A 27,410-nucleotide genomic window follows, 5' to 3' on the forward strand; every position below is an offset into this window, starting at 1 on the left:
TCCTTCCCTCCCTCCCTCCTTCCTTCCTTCCTTCCTTCCTTTCTTTCTTCCTTCCCTCCCTCCTTCCTTCCTTCCTTCCTCCCTCCTCTCTTCCTCCTCCTTCCCTCCCTCCCTCCCTTCCTTCCTTCCCTCCCTCCCTTCCTTCCTTCCCTCCTTCCATTCTTCCTTCCTCCCTCCTCTCTTCCTCCTCCTTCTCTCCCTCCCTTCCTTCCTTCCCTCCTTCCATCCTTCCTTCCTCCCTCCTCTCTTCCTCCTCCTTCCCTCCATCCCCCCTCCTTCCTTCCCTCCTTCCTTCCTTTCCTCCCTCCCTCCCTCCCTCCTTCCTTCCTTCCTTCTTTCTTCCATCCTTCCTTCCTCCCTCCTCTCTTCCTCCTCCTTCTCTCCCTCCCTCCCTTCCTTCCTTCTTTCCCTCCTTCCTCCCTCCTCTCTTCCTCCTCCTTCTCTCCCTCCCTCCTTCCCTCCCTCCCTCCTTCCTTCCTTCATCCTCCGATGATCTAAGGGTCTTCAAAGGAATACAGCATTAACACTAGAAATGACCAGCCCAGTTTTGAAATGATCTCCTGTAGCTTCCACTCAGACTAGCCTGTGAACTCCCACAAAGCAGAGGTAGCCATCCCTGTCCAGCAGAGGCCTGAAACTCCCAGAAAACAGTCACTGCAGACTAGTGATGGATACACTGACCAAGGCAAAGGGCTCCGATGGGACAGTAGGGTCACTCCCGGAAGTCCAGCAAGGCAAGGAGGGAGAGTTGGCACTGGGTTGGCCTCCACGGCAACTGAGAGACTCTGTGCCCAGCCAGGGCTGGGTCCTACACTGCTCCCCTACCTCCTCCCCCACCTGCACCACTGTGTTCTGCTGCAGCCAAGGCCTGGGTTTGACCTCAGGAGCCCTGAACACAGTTCTCCCCCGACCCACATCCAGCTCACTAGAGTACTGGGTATTGACTGCTCTTCCCTCCCAGAATCAGCCTGAGGCACAGCCCCTGGAGACCAGACTGACTTACCAGCAGGATGTCAGCGACAATGGCCCAGTTGAAAGAGAGAAGGAGCTCTCCTAGTGTGAGGAAGACCTGTGGACAGAACCATCATCATTCCAGCCCTTTCTCTGCATGGAGAAGCCCCACCCCCCCACCCCACCTTTGGAGGTAAGCACCTGGAGGGCCAGGTTGGCCTATCCTTCCTTCCTGCCCCTGGACTGGGCCCTCAGTCTAGCATGGACACTGCCAGGGGCACCTCCACCCCCACCCACTGGTCATCTGCTCCTCATGAGGGAAGCCTAGAAACAGCCACATGGCTGGGCAATGGTAGACAGAGCCAGGGCTCTGCCAGCAGCAGGCCTGGGCTTTTCCCCCTGCCACTCTCTGCCCCAAGATCTACTCCAAGACTCAAACCACCTCGCGAGTCAACAAGTCAAGCCAAAAAGCATTGGTTAACTTCTTTCTTTGTGTGTCCATGACCTGAGGCCTCATCATCTCTCTAGCCAGCCCAGTCAGCACCATGGATGTCATGGGTGGAGGCCAAGCCATTGGCTCTTCACTGGGACGGTTCCCTTCCCTCTCTGGGCTGCCTCCATCGCTCCTGGAGGGCCCTCTCAGCTCTGAGCTCCCCCAGGTGTGGGAGAGAAGCAATGGCAATCCCTAGCCCAGGACTAGAGCCTGGTTCCAAGAGCCTCAAAGATCTCTGCCCTTTCCTGCTGCTCACGGCCGATCCCTGCCCCATCCACTACCTCTGGATTCTGCTGGGGTTTCCCAGATGCCTCCCATGCCCTTGGACTCTCCCCTCTCCTCACCCCCTAAAAAGCAGTCTGCTTGCTGGAGCCCTGCTCCCAATGGGCTGTCACAGGTACCCTCCCCATGGTCCAGCAGTCATACTGTGCGTCCTCACTGACCAGATGAGGACACTGAGGCTCTATGAGCATTTGTTACTAGATTTTTAGCCAGTGTTGATCAAGCACGTTGAGATGTACAAAGCACTTTACAAACATTCTCGTTTGATCTTCATAATAAACTCGGAAGGTAGAAGCTATTATTACCTCCTTTTCAGAGGAAACTGCAGCAGAAAGCAGAGGCTTGCCCAGAGTCACACTGCTGGTGGTTGAGGCTGTATTTGAACTCAGGTCTGACTCTATTCCTAGACCTTCCCATAGACTCTGGGGTAGGTGTTCGCACTAAATATGGAGCAAAGAACTTTGTTACATCTGGGAAACCGAGCCCAGACAGTGTGTATCTGTGACCAGAGCTGGGCTTTAGGGGAGGGAAGGCTTGATGCCAGGTCCCTCGGCATCCAGCACCAAGGCCCACCACCCACTGGCCAGCATCTGCCTGCTCCCAGAAGCTCCCTGCCTCACTCTGGCCTGGTCTTGTCCTGTATCATCTATTGGGGCCCTCATGGGGCCCGGGGAGAAGGAGATGCTACTTCGTCATCCTAGAAAGGACTAGCCACAGATGGGATCGCTCCCCTATCCCCAGAACTGGGCCATGCTGCTGTTGGCCTGAGCAGCACTTGAGGGACAAGAGCTCCATTTGGAGGCAGGCTCAGTGCCTGGGGTTTCCCTGCCCATGTGGCTGCAGAGTGCCCAGCTGTCTGTCAGACCCTGAGCCAGAGGACAGGACCAGAGCGGTGGGGAGAGGGAAGGCTTCCCTTCCTCGAGGGCCATTAACAGAGCCTTTGGGCCATGTTGAAGACAAGAATCTCCTTTTGGATTCCATGACTCCCTGCGGAAAGTCAAGATGAAGAAACGATGGTCAGAGGAACCATCAAAGACCCGTGCCTGACACAGTGCTGGAGTCTGAGCTCTGTCAATGTAAAGTCTTACACCTAGGCTCAAAAAGTCAGCTTTACAAAGACCAGATGGAGGCTGGGGAGGGCCGGGCACAGCTGACTTTGGTGGGAGAAGTTCAAATCGGACCTCCTGCTTAGGCAGACTTGGACGGCCCCTCAGCCTCTGGCTCCTTGCAGGAGGCACATCCCGGGAAAACTGGGCACAAGGGTGCCCCCTTTCTGCCGAGTTTCCATTCTCATCTTCAGGGTACCCCAACCAAGATACAGCATGAGGTGGGCCTGTGATGGTGACATTGGACCCACTGTTTGACCACACCTTCCTGCACTCTGGGTGCCATGGGTGCCTCCTGGGGGCTGGAGGGGACCCAGACTGTCCAGCCCAAGTTATAGCAGGTCCTGCCAAGCTGACAAGTCCCCACGGTGGGCTGTCAGTGGCCAAGGACCAGCCAAGCCACTGGGGTCCATCACTACCAGAGGCCTGAATTCCCAAGCTGAATGCTGCTGTCCCCAGCACCTTGGCCCGCTTGGCCATCTTCCATCTCCAGGTCCCCTCTCTCTTCCTAGGCTCTGCCCTCATTGCCTTGGCCGGTCACCTCACTGAGGTCATGGTCCTCACACCCAGTGATGGCTTTGGAGCCTCAGCCTGAACTTCCTCATTGGCTCTGCCTTCTCTGACCATGTTCAGCTCCCCGGCGGCTCCTCCAATGTCCCCTACTCCTGAGAAAGGCAGCAAAGCCAAGTCCCCCTTCCTCATCCAACCCTATTCACAGAGCTCTCCCCATGGCAACCTGGACTGCTCTGCTTGGGCCTAGACTTTTGTGGGAGGCTTCTGCAACCCTGCCAGCACTTGCCATGGGGGCAGGGGGAGGCAGAGCAGTCATGGGACGTCTAACAAGGCAATTTTGGGGACATGAGCCATGAGGGCAAGGGAAAGCCCTGCTCTGTCAGATGTCCTGGTTCTGTACTTCTCACCCAACTGGGTATAGAATGTGGAGCCTCATTTTCCCACTCTGTAAAATGGGACAATAGCCCTTACATTCCTTCCCTCACGGGGACATCATGAAGAAAGGGCTTTGCCAACCTCAGAGTGCTCTGAGCCAGTTCTTTGGAGGAAGCCCAGAGCAGAGTGCCCTTGGAGTGCCCAGAAGCCCTTCATGCCTGTGACTCCACAAGCAGATTCCCACAGCAGTCCTTCAAGCAGGGCTGTGCTCCTGGGATGGTTATCTCCATTTCACAGATGAGGACACTGAGGCCCAGGGAAACAAAGGGGCTGACCCAAGACCCCACAAGGAGTCCCTGACAAGAGCTAAGTAAGGAGAGGACTCAGGTGTCTCGGCTCCAGGCCAAGCTACTTCCCATAAGACTACACTTCCTCCATGGCGCATTGTGGGGAGTCACCCTCAGTACATTCTTCTGAGCAGCCACAAAGGTGGAGATCCTTTGTCCTTTGTCCCTTGTCCCTTGAGAGTGGACTTGTTTTTCTGGAACAGCCAAGAGTCTGTCACTTGGAGTCCAGTGTTGGTCAACAGGGGATGGGTGAGACTACGATGTAACAAGACAGGTTTTCCAAGGGCCTCCTCAAACTGGCCCCTGAGGACAAAGGTGGGTCTTAGAAAAACACTCTATGTAATTGCAGCATGCTCAGAAGCAGAGGCAAGCCTCCCAGAGAGAACAATGCAGAAAGACCAGGCTCGGGCAGAATTCCCCAATGATGGGAGCTGGAAGGAGCTGGAGAGAGGCAGGCAGGGCCTCCGAGTGCAGCCTCTGGCCCCTCTGTTGTCTAAGCTGCCGTGTGCCAAAGCTGGAGTCCCCCACACACATCTGTTTCCAGAACGGGGATGAGCATGCTGTGAGCAAAGGTGTGGAGACTGGAATGGAAGGACAAGGAAAGGGGGATGTGTGACAAAGTCTAGGTGGCCTGGACTGTGGAGGAGGGGTAGGAGTGTTGTTGTCAGACCGGGAGTCCGATAATGCCGGGCAAAGGGCTTGTGTTTCATCTGATCACTGCAGGGCACAATTTAAGGTTTTAAGGACAGGAAGTTACATGAGCAAAATGTCTCCTGAACCTTCCTCAGGACAACTGTGTGAAGGGAGGCTGGGAAAGGGGGCAGGGTGGAGGCAAGGGATTTGGTTAGGAAGCGTCTGTGTTAATCCAGGTGGGAGCCCGGTGGGGGCCCCCACAGAGGTGGCGACTGCAGACCTGGGCAGAGGGCCAGGCGAAGGGCAGAGCCAGTGGCCATAGATTTGCTGCTGCCTCTGAAGTTAAACTGAGAGGAGGGGTCTCCATCTAGGTGTGCACCTGGAACAGGCAACAGCTCTGTCCTTTGTTCTGAAAGAGGTAACTTTTGTCCCTTTGTTCTTCAAATGAACCGTCTTGGAATGAATGGGCCACTGCCCACCGGAAGATGGAGCCTGAGCCAGCCCAGAAGCCCCCTGGCAGTTGGACAGTTGGAGCCCAGGGGAAGACTGAGAGGGATGTGGATCTAGCTAGCTGTTCAGAGCCCTAGAAAACTTACATTAGGTGGAAATAAGTTGTTCGTGACTTCATTTGAATAAAGGGCCTCATGTTTCTTGCCTTCTCAATTGGTGGGGAAAGGGGGAGGGGAGAAGGAGGGACAGAATTTGGAGCTGAAAAAGAAACATCCAAATATTTTTTAAATAAAGGCATCTCTATGGCACACCAACTAAATAAATCGAGTTTACGTGGGGCAGACAGCCACCTTCTCTGCCTCAGTTACACTCTAAGCTTAGAGACTGAATCCAAGGGAAACAGCAAAAAGTGTGAGTGACCCACAACAAATGAATGCCTCAGTGCTAAGGCACCGGCCTTTGCATCCAAGATCAGGGTCCTCCTCCCTGCGGCCTGGCCCTGCCCTGGTTGGCAGGGAAACCATAAACTCTGCTCCCTCTTCCGACTCAGCCCCACCGCTAAGCACCCCCTTTGATCCAGGCTGAGTCTGGGAGCCAGAGCAGACCAAGAGGGTGCTCCTGAACATACACGTGGCCTCTTTGCCCGGGCACTGAGAAGGGCCAGTGTGTTCAACCAGTGAGCCCAGTAGGAGGCAGAGGAGAAATGATAAGAGATGATATTTATGCACCACCTACTGTGTGCCAGGTTTTCACCTAAGCGCTTTACAAATATATCTTGTTTGATCCTCACAACAACCTTAGGAGGGAAATGCTGTCACTATTTCCATTTTACAGATGAGGAAACTGAGGCAAGCAGGGGAAGGTGAGGTGCCCAGAGTCCCACAGCTAGTCAGTGTCTGCTCCTGACTCCAGGCCCTATCTACTGTGCCACTAGCTGCTAAGAAAGAAAGGAGGCAGATGCCCACCTTAGGGGAATCAGGAGGTTCACAGCAACTTGTTACCAGCTCCAGCAGCTGCACCCCCTGGACACTGGCTCAGATTTATTAACCTTGGCATAAGACTCTGTCCCCAGTCTTCCTCTCTGCTGGGTACCACCTGGCAAAAAAAAAAATAAAAACCTCTTCTGGCCCTAAAATCTGCTGCAGAAAACCATCTTCCTGGCACCGTGGGGACTGGGGAGGGGAGACTGGGCAAAGAAAAATGAGGCAAATGGCAAGGCAGCTCCAGCCCTCATCCACTGGCTCACTCCACCAGCTGGCCACTGCGGCAGGCCCAGGTGCCCACACCGTGCATGGGGAGAGAGTGAATGAAGGAAGTCCAGAGGATGCCAAGCCAGTGCCAGACCTGCCCACCAGCTCCTCATGGAAGGAGCGGGTGCCAAGCAAGCCAAGAGCACGGCAGGACTCTGATGCCAACCTCCAGCCCAGGATGTGGGGTGTGTGGCTCACGGATCACATGAACTATCCTTCTCATCCTGGAGCACAATCCAGCATGTCACTTTTACCATATCCTCCTGTGTGTCCCTGTGAGGTGGGGAACTCAGCCCCACTTACAGAGAGGAAAACTGAGGTCCCAGAGAGAAAGTGGCCCAGAATCTTGGAGTTAGAAGGAAGCATCATCATTAATCTGCGTTAGTCCAACAAATAAACAAGACTCAGAGGAGGGGCATAGCTTTCCCAAGGTCACACCTGGCCTGGGATTCAGAACCATGGGCCTTCTGATGTCCAAGCCAGGCTCCTGGCCCTAGGACCAGCTGCCTCCCAGTGTCTCCAGCATCCCCTGGCCCGACACTTGGGGCACTTGGGCCTGCCTACCAGCCACACCACCTGAGGTGGGGCAGAAGTCCGACCTCTACCCTGAGCAGAGCCCTGAAGAGAGGGACCTCCCCCAACCAGGGGCTGGCAGGGAAGGCTGGGCAAGAGCTGATGTGTTTCCTCACAGAAGATGAGAAGCCAAAGTGGGGGAGGGAGGGTGACAGCTGAAGAGACAGTGTGTCTGTGTGGAGTCAGCAGCCCCAGGGTGGGCTGGGCGCTGTCCAGAGTTCTGACGCAGCCATGGGCACATAGGTCCCTCTGGCCACCTCAATGCCCTGCTCAGGCACTCACTAGCATCCACTGACTTTTCCTCCTTCCCTGGGCTTTAGCTCCCTCATCTGTAAAGTGAGGTGGACTGGTCTATTTGCCCTCCAAAACTCCTACTCCTGAATCTGCTCTGATGACGACCCAGCAGTTCTGGCTCCTCTCCTTGCTGCCCCCACCCAAGGAGAGGTCATGGAGAAGCACTCCACCCCATTCTGGGGACATCCCGCCTTGGTCAATATGGCAGCCCCATGTAAACAGGCAGAAGCACCAGGAAGCATCACCCTACTGGAATCCAGGTAGCTTACAAGCACAGCTTACAGGCCACCAAAACCCAAAAGACAACAAAAACCATCCAGGTTTCAAGGAGAATATTTAAACATGAAAGGCCAACAAGTACATGGGCAGGGAGACTTCTTTGGGGTGTCACTTACAGAAAACTCTGCTCTCAAACTCCCTCACCTTCAGCATTGCCTTGGGGATGTGGCTCTGGGATAATGATGAAGCATCCCTTTGTAGCACCTGGCCCTGCACTGGTTTGGCCTGAGTCCTGCTGCCCCTGCAGGAGGATCGGCAGCCCATGTCCTCTGTGGGCCATGGGCATTTAGAAGGGACACAGTGATCCCCTGACACCAGCCTGGCTTGCTCCAGAACAGGACAGGACAGAACAGCTGAAACTCACTTTAGACAGGGTGATTAGATCAGTGCATTGGAGGATGCCTGAGATCTAAGATGCTTAGACATCAGCAAAGAATCCAGCTGTCTTGTTTCTTTCCTTGTGGTCGCGATGGAGACATGTAGGCTGTGCCAGAGGTGGCAGACACAACGGCAACCCTCCAGGCTGCCAGAGCCAGATTAAAACGTAGTTGGGAAATATTTAATAAAATAAATGGAAATACAATAGAACACAGAGAATGCTGTAATATGTGGTTTCTAAGTCAATAAATATGTGGCCACACAAATCTTTGTGTCAGGTCTGGTGCCCCAATCTCTACTTGAGTTTGACACCACTGGGCTAGCCCATAGGGCTATCAGAGAGATTCAGACCCAAGATGGAGGCATCAATAAGTGGACATAAGTTTGGAAGGAGGTCTATAGTGGAGTCTGCCCTTGGTTTTATGGCATTCAACATCTTTCTCTGTGATCTCAACCAATGAATACTTAGTATGTACCTACTATGTGTCAGACCCTATGCTAAGCACTGGGAATGCAAAAAGGTAGTCTCTGCCCTCAAGGAGCTTGTGATCTAATGAGGGGACAATGTGCAAATATGCATCCAAAAAGTTATATAGCAGATAACTAGAAAATTAGAGGGAAGAAAGGCGCTAGAATTCAGAGGGGTTGGGCAAGGTTTTCTGTAGGAAGTGGGATTTTAGTTGGGACCTGAAGGAAGTGAGGGAGGTCAGTAGTTAGAGTGGAGGAAAGAAAATGTTCTAGGCATAGGGAGCAGCTGAAGAGAATGCCTGGACTGAGACATCTTGTCCATGGAACAGCCAGGATGCTATGCTGGAGTGAAGAGTAGATGTTGGGGTGTAAAGTGTGAAAAGATTGAAATGGTGAGGGGTAGGGTACAGAGGGCTTTGAATGCCAAACAACCACAGTATCTTATATATTTGATCCTGGAGGCAATAGGGAGCCAGAGGAGCTTATTGAGTAGGAGGCTGTCACATTCTAACCTGTGCTTTAGGAGAAGAGACTGGAGTGGAGACCTGAGGCAGGCAGACCCATCAACAACTATTGCAAAGCTCCAGGTATGAGGAGATGAGGGAAAGAAAGAGGACACAACGGTTTATGAGGAAAGAGAAGGAGTTCTGTTTTGGACATATGGAGTTTCAGATGCATACTGGCCATCCAGTCTGAGATTTCTGAAAGGCAGATGGAGATGTGAGATTGGAAGCCATTAGAGAGGCTAGGGCAGGAAGCATCAGCTTAGGCAGATCCAAGATGGTAGAGTAAGGAAAGATATTTGCCTAGTTTGCCCAGCACACCTCTTTCATAACAACCTAGAAAATCTGTCAGTTAGATTTTTGAACAGACAGAAAGCTACGAACACTAAAGCGGGTGCTGCAACAGTGACAGAGAACATCCCCACATTCAAAGACACTGGGGAGCTGGCAGATGAGACTGAACATTAGGAAGCACCAGGGCCAGAAGAGGATCCAGGAGACCCTGATGTAGCAGGAGCAGGAAAAGGGGCCATCTGGCAGCCCTGTCACCCTTTGCCCGGTGCCAGGTCACAGACACAGAATGGGTAGGGGTGGTTGTGAGGAAGCACAGGGCCCAGCTAAGTATGAGCACATAACCAGTTCCAGAAATATAGTTGTGCAGCTCTGAGCCCTGAGCAGAGCAGTGGCTCAGTGCTAACGTCTGGCCCCACATAGGCCTGCAGTGGAATGACAAGGGCAGGGGTCCAAGATCAAAAGAGCTGACCATTCAGGCAGTCTGAGCCTGCAAAACCTTGTAGGGGGCTAACAGAGACTGAGTGCAGCTCTCCACAAGCCAATGAACCCAACTTGCAGAGCTAAGATCAGGAATGCGGTGAGCAGCTCCCTCCCCAGGTCACACCCCTTTGGAAGCTCTGAAAGTTTGCAGACCTCCAGACAGAGCTGTGAAAAACAGCAGAAGGACACACAGGAGGCAAAGCTCAGACAAATCCTTCCCTGCCACACCCCAAAGTCAGTTGAGCTCAACATCAAAGTCCAGAGTCAAGAAGTAGGCTGGAAGAATGAGCAAACACAAAAATAACCTGGCCATGAAGGGTTACTATGGTGACAGGAAAACTCAAGACACAAACACAGAAAAAGAAAATGGCTCAAGAATATCTATAAATAAACCCTCAAAGAAAATTTGCCTGGACTTGAGCCCAAAAAGAATTCCTAGAAGGGTTAAAGAAAGAATTAAAGAAGCTAAAATGATTTTTTTAAACCAAGTGTGAACTATAAAAGAAACCTATTAACAACTTGGTAAAAAGAGGTACAAAAACTCACTGAAGAAAATAATTCCTTGAAAATTAGAACTGGCCAAATGGAAGCTACTGGTTTCATAAAACATCAAGAAATGATAAAACAAAGTCCAAAAACTGGAAGTAAGAAAACCAGAAGAAAATGTGAAATACCTCATAGGAAAAACAACTGATCTAGAAAATATCTCAAGGAAAGATCATTTAAGAATCATTGGATTACCTGGAATCCATGAACAAAAATAGAGCCTCAATGTCGTATTTCGAGAAATTATAGAGAAAAACTTCCCAGCTATCTTAGAACCAGAGGGCAAACTAGGAATTAAAAAAAAAATACACTAATTACTTCATGGAAAAAAATCCCCAAATGTTTATTTTATTTTATTTATTTAATAATAATAATAATAAATCTTGGGATTTATTATCCCCAAGAATATGATAGGGGCGGCCAGGTGGCTCAGCGAGTAAGAGCACCGGCCCCAGTGTCGGGATGACCTGGGGATTGAATCTGGGCTCAGATACTTAGCACCCACCCAGAAATAACTGGCCGTGTCACCTTGAGCAAGTCACTTAACCCCAATTGCTTAAAAAAAAAAGAGAATATGATAGCCAAAATTCAAGACTCAGGTGAAGGGAAAAAATGCTGCAAGCAGCCAAAAGGGAAGAATTCAGGCTCACACAACATTTAGCAGCCACCGTTATACAGGAAGGTGAACAGAAAGCTTAACATTCAAACACAGGACTCAAGAAAAGCTGAAAAAGATAAGCAAAGTGAAAGTTCTCAAGGGACTAAATGAGGCTAAGCTGTTCACATCCGTCCAGGAGGAGAAGAGACATGTTCCCTCAGAGCTTTGTTCTTGCCCAAAATCTGAGAGAAAACCTAATTGGACAGAGAGCCTGGGTGTGTTCTATCGTATTTGCATGGTCTCAAAAGAACAATGTGAGTGTGGGGAAGAGGGATGCACTGGAACGGAGAGAAGGGAGAGAAGCAATGGAAGAGACTAGATTACATAAATGGGGTTTGCAAGAAAGAATTTACATAGTGGACTAAGTTAACATGCCATGTCCAAATTAAAATCCAACAAGATCTTGCTGGTTAGCCCCCCCCCCCAGAATGTACCTCTCCACATTCTCTGTATGAGTGCTCCATAACCCAAAGCCGGATTGCATATCAATGCAACGTTGGCTCATTCTACTGCATTGCTTTTCTTGTCTTTTGTGTGAGATGACTTTCTCTGGGGGAGAGGGGGAAGGATGTTTTGGGAAATGAAGGTGATGTGTAAATGAAAGCTATCCATAAAATTTTAAGAGATTTTGGTAGGCTAGAAAATTGGGCAGAACCAGATGACATTTTGTATGCATAAATGTCAAGTATTTTATTCCGCCTCAAACAGTCAACTTCACAGATAAAACTTAGAAGAGGTTTGGCTACATAACTGTTCCTGTGAAAATGAGAGGCCTGGGAACTTGAGTGGCCCCCAAGCTCAATGTGAACCAATCATGTGGCATGGCAGCATCATGGGACTTGAGAGGTGGAAGGGACCTCAGCAGCTGTTGGGTGCCACCTGACCCTACCATGGTGTCCACAGCAGCATGCACAGAGGACAAATTGCAGCCTAAAAAACTAATGTGGTCTTAGAAAGGCATTGTGACAGGTCTAGTGTTCTTCCTCTGCCTCTTCTTCTTCCTCTTCTTCATCTTCTTATTCTCCTCCTGTCTTCTTTTTCCTCTTCCTTCTCTTTCTCTTCTTCCTCTTCCACTATTTCCTCTTCTTCTTCCTCCTCCTCCTCCTCTTTTTCTCTCCCTCTGCCTCTTTCTCTGTCTCTCTGTGTGTGTCTGTTTGCTTGCTTGTCTCTGCAATCTCTAGCACTGTTTTACCTTCTCTCACCCCTACACTCACACAGATAAACCTGCTTACAACAGATGACACAGTTTCCTTGAGAAGACCAAGGCCATAATTCTTCCTCAACCCCTTAGACCTCAGCATCATCGCCATGTTCTCCTCCTTCTCTCTTTGTCTCAGAGGAAGGACACCCTTGATTCCATCCTCCCTCACCTCCTCCCAGGCCTTGCTCCACCCACCTGTGCCTCTGGCCTTTTCTCCCACTGGCTTCTGAAATGTGCTAGAGCTGCTCATCCTGGACCCCTCTATCCCCTCCAGCTCCTATTCTGATTCTACTCTTATTCACTGTCAGACTCTGGAATCTTTCCTTTCCCTCACCACCTCTCCCTGTCTCCTGAAAGCAGCATCTTCCTGGCTGTGCTCCCATCCTCATCCTTGCCTGGAATCAAAACAGGGAAGAAGCTTTCTGACAGCACCCTGGTCCTGGCTCTCTCTGCGTCTATCTGTGTGAGTGTCTCTCTGTCTGTCTCTCTTTCCCTCTTTATCCATCTCCTCTCTTTCCCTCATCTCTTTGTGTCTCTGTCTCTATCTGTCTGTCTCTACCCCCCCCACCTTCTCCTAGACAATTAACACCAGAGAATATCTTGGTTCCTCAACTTTTCTGTGACAAAAACAAGGAGGAAGTCAGAGATGAGAGGAGCCGTCAGTAGCAGTCTCTTACTTTTACTGCTAGGAATGGGGAAGTCTGTATGACCTTCTGCCCAAGTTAGAAAGAGGACCCCAAAGAGGTGGCCCTCCCTCTGCTCATCACAGAACAGCAAGGGATCCTACATGAGGCCATCCAGTGTGACCCACAGCAGAACAGGGATCTCTCTTCAGTGGCAGTGCCCAGTGCTCTCCCCTGGCCTTGCCTGAAGGCTCCCACAGACAGAAGGATGCTGCCCACTGAACCAGCCCCTTCCATCATCATGACAGATGGTCTTGCCCTGCCCCTCACCTGTCCCTGTCCCCCACAAAAGACAAAGTCACCTGGAAGAAGAGGTCAAGGCACCAAGGCCTGAATCCGGGTCTGAGACCCCTCTGAGGTCTCAATCAAGGCTGGAGGAGGAGAGAGCAGCATAGACCTCCTCGGGGGGAGGCCACTCCACTCCTGGAAAGGAGGGAGGAGGGCTTTATATTTAGAAGAGGAAGGATGGCCTTCACCATAAAATGTTAATTACTGTAATTACTGCCTCACAGCATCCCCTGGTCCATGCTCCTTTTGGCCCAGACATGTACAGCCCCTGACAGAAGAGGTGAGCTCCCCAGCACCAAGGTCAGCAGCTGCAAACCAGCTGAATGAAAGCAGCTGCCCCCCTGACCCAGGAGTGATGGAAGGAGGCAAGATGCTGGACAGAGACAGGCTCAGGGTCAGGAAGGGCTGGCTAAGGATCTGAGCTGGGAAAGAGCAGAGCAGGAAGCCCCAGGAGGTAGTGAGCTCCCCATCATGGCAGGTCTTCAAGAGGCTGGTCAAGCCCTGGGTGGGAAGGGATGGATGCAGTGGGGGTCCCTGCTCACATCCAGGCTGGGTTCTCAACTCTGAGACTGTGTGGGTCTGCAGTCCTGGAACGCTCACCAAGTGCTCTGTCTCTGAGTAATGTGGACCAAGCAGCTGTCCCGGCAGCTTTAGAGAACCATTCTCCCCAGGAATGCCCTCTTCTCAACGTCCTTCACACAAGAGGAGGGGGCTGGCAGCCCTCTCCAAGGCACCTTCCAGCTGAAATCCCACAAGCTAACGACTCTGGGGCCCACACCACTGTCCCCCTCAGGAAATGTCACCTGAATCCTTCCTCCTGTAGCTTCTGCCCTCCCTTCCTTGTCTGGTCCACAGAGGCTGGGGCCCCCATACAACAACAATGATCCTCCTGGGCACCAGATGAAAGAAGCCCAAGCTTCTGGACGTGATGTCCAGCCCCAGCGGCGCTGTGGAAAACCCGGGTCTCAATTTAGGACCTTTTCCAGCTCAGTCTTCATGCTCTTTCTCTTTCATCTGCCCCCCGTCTCCCTTCAGGATCACCCTCAGGTAAGGGTTCTCTCCCAGACATCCAGGCTGGCCAAAAACACACTGAAGAGAGAGTTGGGCTCTAGGTAGCTTCCAGTCTCAAGATGGGTCATCTGAGTCCTCAAAATGCAGCCCAACAAATAGACCCATGGAACCAGTGAGGCAGGAGCTGAGCCATCCAAGATCACGGAGCCAGGGATGGGAGAGGCTCCTCTGAGTCGTGGCCAGAATGTGTCCCCAGATGGTGAAACTGTGCCAACCCCACCCCAACAGCTCTAGAGAGATCCAGAACTTGGTCCTCCCTCACCCACCAACCCCAATCAATGTATCCCTGGCACTTGGTGAACAGACTGACTGCTGGGCCACATAGCCCATACCCCACCCCACCCCCGTCAGAGAGCTCTGCCTAACTTGGCTGAGGCTCATGCCCATGAATTTTTGAACCCAGGTCTCTGGGCACTGCTGAGAGCTGGAGACTATCCAGGAGCACAGCCAACATTGGGGGGAAGGGACCAGAGACCAGGCCCCATGAGGAGTCACTGAAGGAGATGGGGACCATGAGATGGGGGTGGGGGCCCTAAGAGCTGTCTTCAGGTTCTGAAGGATTGCCATGGAGAAGCAGGATCACCTAGTTCTGTGTGGCACCTGGGGCTGAGTCGGTACCTCTGCATCCTGCAGAGTTTAGTTTAGGCTTCAAGTTAGGAATAATTTCCTCACCCTGAAAGTAGATGGTCCAGGAGTATACTGGAGGCAGAATTACATGCACTCGTGTGCATGCATGCATGCATGCACACACATGTACACACACACATGCAATGGAAGCCTTCACACCAAGCCTGGGACACCTCAGTTTCCTCATCTGTAACATGCACCTCCCTTCCAAGATGCACAAACATGGTGCATGAATGAAAGAACTCACAGATGGAGGTGCAGCTCTAAGCACACTGGTTTCCTTAGGGCCCTATCCCAGGCCCCCCCACCCCAGCCCCAACTCACATAAGCAGCCAGGATGGTCCTCTGGGCCAGGATGAGGGCCAGGTAGAGGCAGGGGGCAGCTGCCAGCATGCTCCCAGCACAGACCAGTGGCTCAGCCTTTGGGGTAAGCTTCTTGTACCTTCTTGCCATCTCAGCACCTATGACGACCCCAACGATGCCTGTCACGACGGTCAGTGCCCCAAAAATCAGGCTAGTAGGAGAAGCACAGGAGTTTCTGTTAGCCACAGGGTCAGGACAGAGGCCCATCCAGGCAAGCATGGCCCACGGTGGTCACACCGGGAGCACCCTGAGCAAGGGACCCTGAGTCATCCTGGCAGCTCCGCCTTCTCAGGGTCATTGGAAAGAGCCTGTACTTGGGGCCCTGGGGAGATTAGCAATCAGCACCCTCTCTGGGGCTTCCTGTGTGATCTGGAACAAGCCGCTTCTCAGAAACTCAATTTTCTCATCTGTAAAATGGGAATCAAAACCTGCACACCACCAGCCTCACAGGGCCATTAGGAGAAAAGCCAGTAGAAAGGTGAAGCAGTGTTGTCATCCTTGCCCCCTTCCCTCTCTCTTAGCACACCCCCAAGCCAGGGTTCTGGCCACTGGGAAAGCCCTGGGGAGTAAAGAGGAGAAAACACTGGTGGCTCTCCCATGCAGCAGCCACAGAGCCACCCCAAGGCAGAAAGCTTAAACATTTCTCCCGCTGGGAATGACAAATCCTTTTTCAGCTGGACTCTAACCACTCCCCCCCCCCCTCAGGAAGAAAATGTGCTTTGGGACAACTAGACAGGCCACCCCCTCCCCATTATGCCTGCAGCGTCCAAGTCAGGTATGACTACATCGGGAGCAGAATAAGGGCTGTTCTCCTGCCATGTCCTTATTGCTCCTGAAGTTGCCCAAGTCTCTTCTTCCCAAGAGACACTTTGCGTGGGAAATCCCCTTCTCTCTCCAGAAGGCTAGGTCCCTGGGCTCTCCAGCTTATAGGTGCTCATCACCCAAGAAAGCTCCCTTCACTGGCCAGAAGCCTGGGTTCTTACAAGGAAGCGGGTGCTTAGCAATGATATTGTCTCAGCCACCCACTGGCCTTTTTTCCAGGACTGTCGCATGCTTCTGGAAGGGCTCATGGTGCTGTGATGCTGCCCCTGTGGCAGACATTCCTTGGATTAGCAAAGTCCCCTCTCTCCTCCCGAACTAGCCCTGATACGAGTCCCAAGGCTGGAGCTGTCCAGCACCTCTCCCTTCTCTGCCGGCAGACCAGATTCTGAGATCATCTCACTGGGACTCTCAAATCTCCCAGAACTGCATGCTCCTGCTGGAAGGCTGGCTTGGGCTGTTTCATAGGCCATTTCCAGCTCCCAGGGAAGGACAGGCCATGGACAGAACTGTAATTGGACTGCAAAAACCATGGCGGAAAGGAGATGAGAGGTTCCCTTTCCTTGCTTTGTTGTAAACTATACATTACAGAAGTTCACAATTTCTTGTACAAATCTCTTTTTAGTTCTTCTCTATTGATTTTTAATTTTGATAAAATTTTAGTGGAAGAAAGCATAAGGAAAAGGCAGAGTCATCCAGAGAGCCCCCAAAGGGGGAGCAGATTCCATTTCTAAGCCTCGAGGAGTTATGCATGCATTTAGTCAGCCAATCATACTGGAACTCACAGCTCCTCAAGGAGGTGAGACTCCTCCCAGGAGACTTCTTCACTTAAGGGCTGCCCAGGCCAGCCCTCTCTTCCTTTTTCACCCACATCAGGCACCATGCTCAGTTCCTTCCTCCTCCTCCAAACCCCTCCTTATCAGCTTCTTTTTATGTGTTGCCTTCCCTCATTAGAGTGTAAGCTCCTTGAGGGCAAGGACTGTCCTCATCCTCCTTCTCTTCCTCTCCTTCTTCCTCTTCCTTGTATTTTTATTCCCAGTGTTTATCACAGTGCTCGGCACATAGTAAGTGCTAAATTAATGTTTGTTGACTGACTGACTAGTCCATCACTAGGAGTTTCCTATGTGCCAGCAATTTGATCAGTGACTGACTTCTCTGTGTCCCTTGTTCTCTACCTTCCTCAAGTTGGTTGGGGAACTCCTCAATGTCATCAAGGCTTCATATGATCAACCCCCTCCCATTGTGGAAGAGACATCCCCAGAGGTGAGGGCTGCCCCTCAGGTGGTAGATGGGGATGTCAGCCTCGTTTGGGGTGGGCTTGATAATTCCAAAGGTCCCATCCAACTCGAAGACTGTGTGACTGTATGTATCCACTATGGGGAGGGGAAATGGGGGCAATTAGAATAATAGAATGAGAGATGTAGAGCCAGAAGATACTTCAAGGACTAACCACTCCCCATTTTACATACAAAGAAGGTGAGACCCAAGGAGCTATCATGAACTATCCAAGTTCATACAAGTAGTAAGCATTTGAACCCAAGAAAGAAGAAAAGACTGGAACCCAGGTCCTTGGACCCTAAATGCAGCAATCATTCCAGGATACGGCCTCCCAGCTGGAGGTCAGACCTTGACAAACAAGTGGGGGCTCACATAGGGGTTTGATAGTGCCCTCTGCCATTGGGTCAGGACCTTGGCTGCCTTGCCTCAGCCCTGACATCCTCTTGTGTACCCATCCCTGTGGAGTTTCTGCCTGAGCCAAGGCACCAAAAGAAGTCCCCTCTGACCTATGACCACCACCAATGCCCCCATAGTCCTGGAGACAGTAACAATGCTCTTGGTCACAGAGCTGTCATTGCCTAGACCAAGAGTGCAGTGGCCTCTCAACCAGTCTCTGCTCTAGCCCAGACCTACCCCTCAGTTTCCTCCTCTGTAAAATGAGCTGGAGAAGCTGGCAAACCACTTCAGTATCTCTGCCAAGAGAACCCCAAATGGGGTCATGGACAACAACAGAGCCAGCCCCATGTGACCTATGCCTGTCCCCAACGGCAGTGAAGGGGCAGAAATAGGTCTTCATTAAGGAAGTTCCCTCTGGGAATGAAAACAGCCATGGTCATGACCAACATGGCCTTGCAGCCAAGCTCTCTCCTGCCCAGCTCATTACTCTGATTGTTTTCACATTCCACAGAGACAGGACTGACGTGCTGCCCAGCTAATTATCCTGGGAGAGCTATTCCTAGCTCTCTGCCAAGGCCTCCACTCCCTCTGGGGCAAGGCTCTGCAGATGCCCCAGTTCTGCTCTAAGAAGGTCAGCTGGTGGGGGAATCACTGTGGTTTTTTCTAGAAGCCCCCTGCAGGACCCCAACCTCCAGCTCTCACTGTGACCCTCAAGAAATAGAGCCAACAAGATCCCAGAGAGAGCTGGGGGCAAGCTGGGTCACAAGAATGGCCATTCAGGCAGAGGGCTGGCATGAACTTGGGTCAGGACTCATGGAGACTGAGGAGGGATATGTGCTATAGCAGTCTTGCTGCCCAAGGCACAAACCCATAGTTCTGATATAAATCAAGCCAATGTGCCTGCTGTAGAAGAGGGGGAAGGAAGGGGACAGTCCTCCTAAGTTCTGGCTTAGGAGAGGGTGAAGGGGGGAGGGAAATGTGAGCATGGAGCCAAGAGACTGCCAAGTAGGAAAATGGGATGAGATGCCCCCTTGGCAAAAGAAGAAAAAAGCAGGGTGCCACCCATCCCTCTCCCAGGTGAAGGGGCAGCAAGAAGGAGCCCCAAGGAGTCTCAGGCCTGGGGAGGCTGTGGCCATGACCTCAGAGAAGGGTCAGAACTCCACTCTCCTCATCAAGCTCTCCACACACTCCTCCCCCTTTCTGGAGTACAGGAACTTGCTGGTGGGGGTCATGGTGGCAGTCAGGATGAGGACAGCTCCCGGCTGGAAGAGTGCCTGGAGCCATTCAGACCCTGTCACCTCACTGGGTTCACCTAGCCCTCCCCCCAGCCCAGGAAGAAGATGCTACATAGAGCTAGTGTTACCCCTATCTAGAGGGGGAACTTTCATCTAGAGATATGCAGTGACTTCCCCAGGGTCACACAGCTGTTCCATGTCAAACATCTCTCTCCAGGACCGGTCTCTCCTGACACCAGGATGCTTTCCACTGTCCTTTAGTCAGGTTTGCTCCTCGGGGGGGCCTCCCAATACTGGGACATCAGCATGGATTAGGGAGTCCCCACCACCACCGCAGACACTCTCCCTCATGCGATAGCCTTCATCCCCACTGATCCTCTTGTCTGCAGCTCCAAGACTCGACCAAAGAGTCTGTCTCTTGTCTTCTCCATGTCTACCTCTCTCCCTCTCCTCTCCTCTCCCCCTCTCTCCTCTCTCTCTCTCTCCTCTCATCTCTCCTCTCTTTCTCCCTCCCTCTTCCTCTACCCCCTTCTCTCTCTCCCTTCCTCTCTCTTCTCTCTCTTCATCTTTTCTTTTTCTGTCTCTCCCCTCCATCTGTACTCTCTCCTTCTCTCTCCTCCTCCTCCTTTCCCCTTTTCTCCCTTTTCCCTCTTACCCCATCCCTTGTCCCCTCTCCCGCAATGTGGCCTCTCTCCTTCTGTTCCCTGTTCAGTCCACAAACCACCAGAACTCCCAAGCACACACTAAATGGATAAATATTCACATTACTAAAGGTTCTGACATGCACACACCTGTTTTCTGCAGTGACAGGATCCTTCTGCCCTCTTGGCTCTTTCCTTCACATGCCCAGGGGCTTGTTTCCACCCTCACCCTTCCCCAATTCCAGGGATAAGTGGTCCAGGACAGCCAGATACTTTGTAAAGAGACCCAGGAGAGGCTCAGTTAGCAGCTGGATCACTGCCTTCCCCCTGCTGCCCCCCACACTCTCCAACCTTCCTTCTTTGCTGGCCTCTCAGGCTCTTATCAGGAGGCATGAGCCAAAGGGGGGCATGAGCTTTGTGCCCTGGAACCAGGGTAGCAGATATCCTGAGAAGGGAGGAAAGGACACCCAGGGCCAGCAGGCATGGGTAATGACCAGTCCAAGTGCTTTATTATGTGTGTGCTCTGAGCCAGACTGCCCTCCCAAGGACTGTGCATATGCATGGGCCAAAAAGGAGCATGCACTCTGCAGCCATTCAGGGGGACATTCCATGATCTCTGTCCTTGCTATAACTTGTCACCTGGGCAGCACGGTATATAGAGTATTGAACATGGAGTCAGGAAAATCTGAGTTCAAATTCTACCTCAGACACTAGGCTGTGTGACCCTGGACAAGTCATTTCATTTCTATGCCTTGGATTCCTCATCTATTAAATGAAAATAAACAGCAACTACTTCCCAGGGTTGTTCTGAGAAGCAAATGAGATAAATGTCTGTAAAGTGCTTGGCGAACCTTAGTACTACATGAAAGTGATGATGGTGACAAGTTTTCTTAGCAAATATTCCTTTGTAAAGGCAAGTTGATATCAACTGGCTGATTGATATTAAGGGACACACCCGATGGGAACCTGGGAGTCATGGTATTAGAAACCTCTGCCTTTCAGGGCTCACCAGTGATCGAATTCTGAGGGAAGGAGCATGGACCCACCCTCAGGGGGCCTAGGGAGGGGTCACCCAAGTGGGGCTGTGAAAGGAACCCCACGGAAGAGCTGGAGCATTGAAGGCATACCCAGCCCAAAAAGGAAATAGGCTCTGACCTCTGTAGACCAGCAGACGGAGTGGGGGAAGCAAAGAACCTGCTGCAGGCACCAAACAGGGTAACTATCATTTCTCTGCAGAGGCCAAGGTCTGGTCAGAGGGAACCTGTGACCAGGAGACAAGAGGGAGGCCTCCGAAGGAGGGGCCACCGAGGCAGATCTCGGACAGATTTGGCTTTCGAGGAGACACTGACAAAAGACGGAATGAAGGATTGTTTGTTTGTCCTTGGGGCTCCAAGAGGACCAATGACATCAGAAGGTGACGTCTTGACTCTAGTGAACTGGTTTAAGTGACACAAAGTCACCAGCCTTACTCTCTCCTCTGGTCATCTGAGTCCAGTGGCAAGACAGGCATAAGAAGACTGGAGAGGAAGGAGGGAGCCAGGTGACTGCGAATGCCCAACAGAGGATCTTGTATTTGATCCTGAAGCTGAGATGGGAGCCTCTGGAGGGTATGTACTGAGTGGGGGGGGGCCTGTGGTCAGCTTTAGGGAAAGGGACTGAGAGGAGGAGGGGGGAGAGACCTGAGGCAGGCAGACCCCCACCCCAGCAGCTACTGCAATAACCCAGGTGTGAGGTGAGGAGGGTCTGCACCAGGATGGGGCAGGGTCAGAGAAGAGAAGGGGCTGTAGGGGAGAGATATTTCCAGGGTAAACTGGACAGGCCTTGGCAACAGATTGGATCTGGGGGTGAGACAGTGAAGAATTGAAGATGGCACCTAGGTTGTGAGCCTGGGGGACAGGGAAGATAATGGTGCCCTTGAAAGTCATAGGGGAATTTGGAAGAGGGGAGGGCTTGGGGTGAAGAAGATAGAGTTCAATTCTGGACATGCTGAGTTGAAGACATCTACTGGACATGCAGTTGGAGATGTTGAGTTGGAGATTCAAGACTGGAAGTTAGAGAGGCTGAGGCTGGCTAAGTAGGTTGGGAATCATCAGGATGGAGATGAGGCAGCCAGGTGGGGCAGTGGGTAGAGCTCCAGACCTGGAGTCTGGAAGACTCATATTCCTGAGTTCCCACCTGGCCTCAGACATTTACATAGACTAGCTGTGTGACCCTGGGAAAGTCACTTAACCCTGTTTGCCTCAATTTCCTCACCTGTAAAATGGGCTGGAGAAGGAAATGGCAAACTGCTCCAGCATCTCTGCCAAGAAAACCCCAAATGGGGTCATGAAGAGTCAGACACAACTGAAACAAGGGAGGGAGGGCTACATACCCCATAAAAGAGAAGACCAGGGCCCCACCAGCACATGTCAGGAAGATGAACACCCCCAAACAGTGCTCTGGTTATTTTCTGTCTCTATGACAAGACGAAAAGGCCAGGGAAGACCTGCGGCCGGGGCGGAGAGCTGAGCTTGTGCAGCAATCCGCAGAGACATCCACCCCTGGCTCACTCACTCCTGCCTTTCTTTTTTCAACCCAAAAGTCTCCTAAGTGGAATGGTCAGATGCAGAGAGAACAACCAGGGAGAAAGGGAAAGGAGAGAAAGCCCTTTAAGCCCTGCTCTTAGGGAGGACAAACCTGGTGGGTCACTGGAGCTCCAGCCATCTGAGCCTTGAGAAGCAGGTCAAGCTAAAGCCTGAAGCATCAGCAGCCAGCCTGGCACTGACACTGCCAACCCACAAGGGCAGGGGCAGGGACAGAGGGCAGAGGGAAGGGGGAGGGCAAACCATAGCAGGGGCAGAGGGTAAGGGCAGGGCAAAGGGCAGGGGCAGAGGGTAAGGGCAGAGGGCAGAGGGCAGGGGCAGGGACAAACCATGGCAGGGGAAAACAATGGCAGGGGCAGAGGGCAGGGGCAAGGGCAGGGACAGGCCAGGAAGGAAGAGCCTCCACGCTGGGCCAGTCGCTGAGAGGGTCCTGGGAGTGACCACTGAGCTTCCAGCTGGGGCCAGGCTTCCTCCGTAAGTGACAGGGCCATTCAGACACTTCCTGGCTGTGTGACCCTGGATGAGTCACTTCACTTCTGGTTGCCCCAGTCTTCTCCTCTGTGAAATGGGGATCACAATAGTGCCTACCTACAAGGGGTTATACTCCAGTAAGATTATCTTTGTAAAATTTTCTGTTAATTGTAAAGTGCTCTCTAAACACTGGCTAAAAAGAAGAAGTGTTTTCAGGGCTCTAGAGTGAGAACAATGCCATCCTGATGACCGAAGACCCTGGCAGAGAGAGTTGGGGAGTCCCCATGTGCCATCTTGGAGCGACGATGCGAAAGGCGAAGGACTGGTGTGCAGCTGGGTGCCAGGGTGGGCAGAGGGAGGGAGGGCAAGAAGTGGAGGCTCATACCAGCACCCAGGAAGCTTGGGGGGTGTACAGAAGGTGCTGCTGGGAATGAAGCAATGGAAGCAGAGAAGAGCTAGGCTTACTGGGGGTGGGAGTGGGTGTGGGGACAAGCTGATGAGGCAGGTAAACTGAGGCTTGCTAGTGAGAATCCAGGAGCCCTGGGAGAACACTGAGTTCCACCCCCCATTTACAGGCGGAGAAATTGAGGACCCAGAAAGGGGCAGGGATTTGCCTAAGGTCATACAGGCAGTAAGGAATGGAGCCAGGATTCCCACCCAGGACTTCTACCTGTACTCTCAAAGCTGTATCCCCACAAACTCGACTAATTAAGAGCATTGCCCTCCCATGCACTCATAGGCCGAGGAGGGTTTCGCTGAGGCTGAATCTGGGTCTGCCAAATGCCCTCACAAGGGATGTGCCATCCCGTTAGGCTCTGCCCAAGCATTTGGTGGATGTGTCCAGAATTTGGCAGATTCTGTGATTTTCTAGGACTTACCCAGCTAAATGGGGCTCTGGAGACCCTATATCCACATACTTAAATACTTTAAAATTGGTTTTGGGGTGTGGCGGCTAGGTGGAACAATGAATAGAGCACTGGCCCTGGAGTCAGGAGGAACTGAGTTCAAATCTGGCCTCAGACACAACACAAAAACTAGCCTGTGACCTTGGGCAAGTCACTTAATCCCAATTGCCCTCCAAAAAGAAAAAAAAAAAAAAATATATATATATATATATATATATATATATATATATATATAGGTTTTGGGGAGAGAAATAGGGTACCCAGATGGATGTCCAGCAAGGCACAGGGCACACTTCCTCACAGATGGCCCCCAGACTCAGACAAGCCTCTTTCCTTCTCTCCCTGGAGCCTCAGTTTCCTCTTGTATGAGAAGAGGTCAGGCTAAATTGCTGCCTTTCCATAGCATTTCAAGATTCCCAAAGGGTCAAAGAAATAAGGAGCTTCCCTTAGAGTCACACAGCAAGGACATCCCAGAGGCAGCTGCCCGGGCACACCCTGCAGGGGAGGCATTCTCCCTGCCAAGTCCCCAGCCCCTGCAGCAGGCTCTCCTGGAAGCCCTGGCCCGGCCCCTCACCTGTCAGAGGAATCGCAAGGCCCCTGAAGGAGGCAGGGAGGCTGCAGCCCATGAATCATCCGGGTGTAGTAGAGGAACTTTGGGACCCAGAAGCCCAGGGCTCCCGTTACAAAAGCCATGGCTGTGACTCCCAGAGTCGACCACAGGAAACTCCAGCTGCAGAGACAATGGGGGTGAGGTCAGAGGCTGCCCCTGAGCAGCCCTGCACCAACCAGCACTATTAGCCCATTTTACAGATGAGGGAGGAGGCTGGTTGCCTCCTGACGCCCCAAGAGCTCTTTCCCTCCGTTTCCCAGATGAGCTGGGAATGTGACAGGAGGGGCGGGTAGCCTGCTGGGGCTCTGAGTTCCAGATCTCCACCTCTTCCCTCTTCCCCGCCCCCATCCCTTCACACAAGCACTAAGCAGAGGCTGGGAGTTCTAACAGGTTAACAGCGCTCCCTGGTGGGCATGTGCCTCCCTGCCTGGTTCCAGCTTGTCCTCGACCAGGCCTAGATGCCGCTTCTCAGTATTTGTGACTCAGTTTCCCTCCCTTTAGGATCTGCACAACACCTTCTCCCCCAAAGAAAACCCTGGAACTCTTGAAGTACCAGGGCTAGGAGGGGCCAGGGGCGGTCAGTCATCAGCCCACCATCCCCTCTGCAGACAGACCCTCTGCCAACCCGCCTCAAGCAGCCAGCAAGGAGGCTGGGATTTGGGTGAAACGTGTAAAGCCAAGGCTCCCCTGCTGCCTCTGCTCTCCCTGGTTGCCCCATCTGACACCTGGTGCTCCCCTAGGAGAATGAGTCTTAGGGGTAGAACTGGTGAAACTTCACGGGGGGGGGGGGCTCTTCTTAAAAAGCCTTTCCTAGCTTTCTAAAGTCTCAGGCCGCCTCCAAGGCTTAGTCCAACACCCCCACCGCCGCCACCATTTCCCCGATGAGTAAACTGAGGCCCAGAGAATCAGTAACAGTCAGGAGCCTCACCGAGCCCTGATTCTAGCCCAGCTTCTTCCCCGCTGCCCCTTCTTTGGCTGCCAAGGGCCGAGCGTGGACTGGGAAGGGCGGCGCACCACTGCCGGCACTCACTTTGTCCCCAAATATCTGATGTCCTCACACCAGCTGGTCCTGGCGACATCGGCTTCTCTCTGCTCTTCCACGCCTCCCCGGGGTGGGTCTGGGACCAGCAGGACCAGCAGCAGCAAAGCCACAGCTTCCAGGCAGGGCATGATCTGGAGGGAGCCAAGAGCCCAGTCCGGAGCGGCCCCTGTCTGCTCCCAAGTCTCCTCTCCTAGGTGGGAAGGGCGGGGGCCGTATGCGCAGGGCCAGGCTGACTGATCTTTGGCCTTGGGCTCGAGGTCCAGTTAAACCCCGTCACTAGACCCAGGATTCTGCTGCGCCCCGACATCCAGCTGTTGGCGCTGGCACGGCTGGTCCCTCCCCCCTTTGCTCCCCATCCCGCTTTGCTTCCTTCTAAACCCAAATAAAGTGGATGGAACTGTCCCCACTCCCTCTGAATCAGTGGCGAAGGGAGAAAGGGAAGGAGGAGCAGGGAGCCCACCCTTACCCTGAACGCCCAGCGCCAGTCCCCCAAAGCTTTAGTCACAGCAGATCCGAAGACATAACCCAGGCCACTGAAGAGAGAAAACTCTGGTGAGTATTTCCGAGAACCCAAAGGAGGCGGGAAGTCACCGCGAGGAGCGCCCCCCTCCTCCGAGCTCCCAAGAAGGGACCAAGGGCCGGCTCCGCAGACACGTGCTCGGAGCATTTCTTTGGACTCGGCGTTCAATGTCCTTCCTCCCTGTTCGGGGAGCCCTCTCCCTCCTTATCGCAGCCTCGAGGAGTCCTCAGGGTCGGTCCAGGCACTGCCCACGTGGAGCCTCGGGAAGCCTTCCCTCACGCCCCACATGTTCATTCTCTCTCCTGCCTTGAATTGTGTGCACACTTTTTTACGCTCAAGAGTCAGCGAAGAAAGACAAGTCCCCACAAAGACAGACTTTGCTTTGCCTTTGTCTCTGGCACCGCGTCTGGAGCCCTTCGCACCTTTTATCTGAGTCCAGAGCCCTGATTTCACTAGTACAGGGGAACATTCTCCCCCCCCCCCCCCCCCCCCCCACCCAAGCAGATTCCTGACTTCTCTGTCCCATGTGGCCCTGGAAAGACTCCCGGGGCCCTGAGAGCTAAGTCAGAATAAGCGGTCACCCAGCCCTGACTCAGAACCTGGCCCGCCCTAACCACTACACCACAAGGCTTTGCCTGAGCTAGGTGACTGATAAATGCTTGTGGCTGAACTGCACTGTCCACAAAACTCTACAGACAAATGGCATTGCAAGCCAGCTATCTTAGACCTCAGTCTATCCTCCTGAGAAACAGGCCCATAGCTGGCATCCACCCACCTTCCAACTGGGATGAAGATATAGAACAAGGACAGCATCCAGGTCCTCTGGTCCTTCACAAAGAGGTCCCCGATTATGGTGGGGGCGATGGTGGAGTAACTGGCCACTCCAACACCCACAACTCCCCTCGAAAGGAAGAATAGCCAGGAATACTGCCCAGGGAGACAAAAGCAGAGGAAAATCATGAGCCAGGAGGCCATTGATGGGGCCTCTGCCCAGAGAGGAGTGACCTCTTACAAGCTCTCCTAGCCCTTCCCTCTAGGCACCCCTGGCCAGATTAGGCCTCAAAGTGGCCTGAAAGGCTGGGAGATAGCAGAGCCGGAAAAGGAGGGGTTTGGAATCCTGGGGGCTCCAGGGCCTCTACTGCAGCCCAGACCTGAGCAGATGTCCTATGCCCAGCCTCTGCCTGAAGCCCTCCAGGGATAGGGAAGTCTCTACCACCCTGGGCAGGCAGCCTGCTTCAATCCAGAACAGCTCTTCTGAGAGCTGCCCCATGAATAGAGCTGCATTCTGAGCACCCCTAATGGGGCAGGGGAGAGAAGCCCCCCCCAGGGCCAGCAGGTTCTTTCTGGCCCCCAGACCAAAGCTGCCTGCTCCAAGGCTCCCTACTTCTCCCCCCCCCAACTCCTGATCCTGGCTCTGGGGGGGGGTCCAAGCAGAACAGAGCTGAGCCCCATTCCTGTGAAAGTCGTTCAGGGCTTCTTGTCCCCAGAGCCTCCATTTCAACTGTTAGCATCATTGGGGTAAATCCCATTGAATTGCCTGAGGGCAGGGGCGGCTGGGAGGAGGGCTGGAGGATCCCAAAGCAGCTGCACCCCTGTCCCCCCTCACTTGGGGTAGGAAGCTGCTCCTTCATGCCTGGGGGCTGGACAGGTAAAGCTGCTCCAGGATGGGTCTGACCAGATGCCTCCCTCAGCAGCAGTGTTCAGGGGAAGGTGAGAGGAGGGGAAAGACAAGGGAGGAGAGGAGTGGGGGGGAGGGGAAGAGAGGACACTGGAGTGGGGGGAAGAGAGGACACTGGAGGGGGGGG

At 52.8% G+C, this 27,410-nt stretch overlaps 1 protein-coding gene and 1 long non-coding RNA gene across 2 annotated transcripts in view; one reads left to right on the plus strand and one right to left on the minus strand.

The window, feature by feature from the left end:
• Positions 1-27,410, minus strand: part of SPNS3 (SPNS lysolipid transporter 3, sphingosine-1-phosphate (putative)) — a 55,892-nt gene that overhangs the window by 20,474 nt on the left and 8,008 nt on the right. Inside the window, exons 4-9 of the mRNA XM_069083252.1 lie at positions 26,381-26,532; positions 25,552-25,618; positions 25,074-25,216; positions 24,008-24,163; positions 15,068-15,257; positions 1,004-1,069 (exon numbers count right to left, since the gene is read on the minus strand). Coding sequence (XP_068939353.1) covers positions 1,004-1,069; positions 15,068-15,257; positions 24,008-24,163; positions 25,074-25,216; positions 25,552-25,618; positions 26,381-26,532 — 774 coding nt within the window. The remainder of the gene's footprint in view (positions 1-1,003; positions 1,070-15,067; positions 15,258-24,007; positions 24,164-25,073; positions 25,217-25,551; positions 25,619-26,380; positions 26,533-27,410) is intronic.
• Positions 3,198-5,350, plus strand: LOC138157623 (uncharacterized). The gene is made up of 2 exons (XR_011167420.1): positions 3,198-4,639; positions 5,072-5,350. It is a non-coding gene; the product is annotated as an uncharacterized lncRNA (long non-coding RNA).

The sequence above is a fragment of the Petaurus breviceps genome, unplaced genomic scaffold (genome assembly GCF_028583685.1).
Source record: "Petaurus breviceps papuanus isolate PSGF00001 unplaced genomic scaffold, PetGlider_PUasm1.0 173, whole genome shotgun sequence".
In the NCBI taxonomy this organism is placed as follows: domain Eukaryota; kingdom Metazoa; phylum Chordata; class Mammalia; order Diprotodontia; family Petauridae; genus Petaurus; species Petaurus breviceps.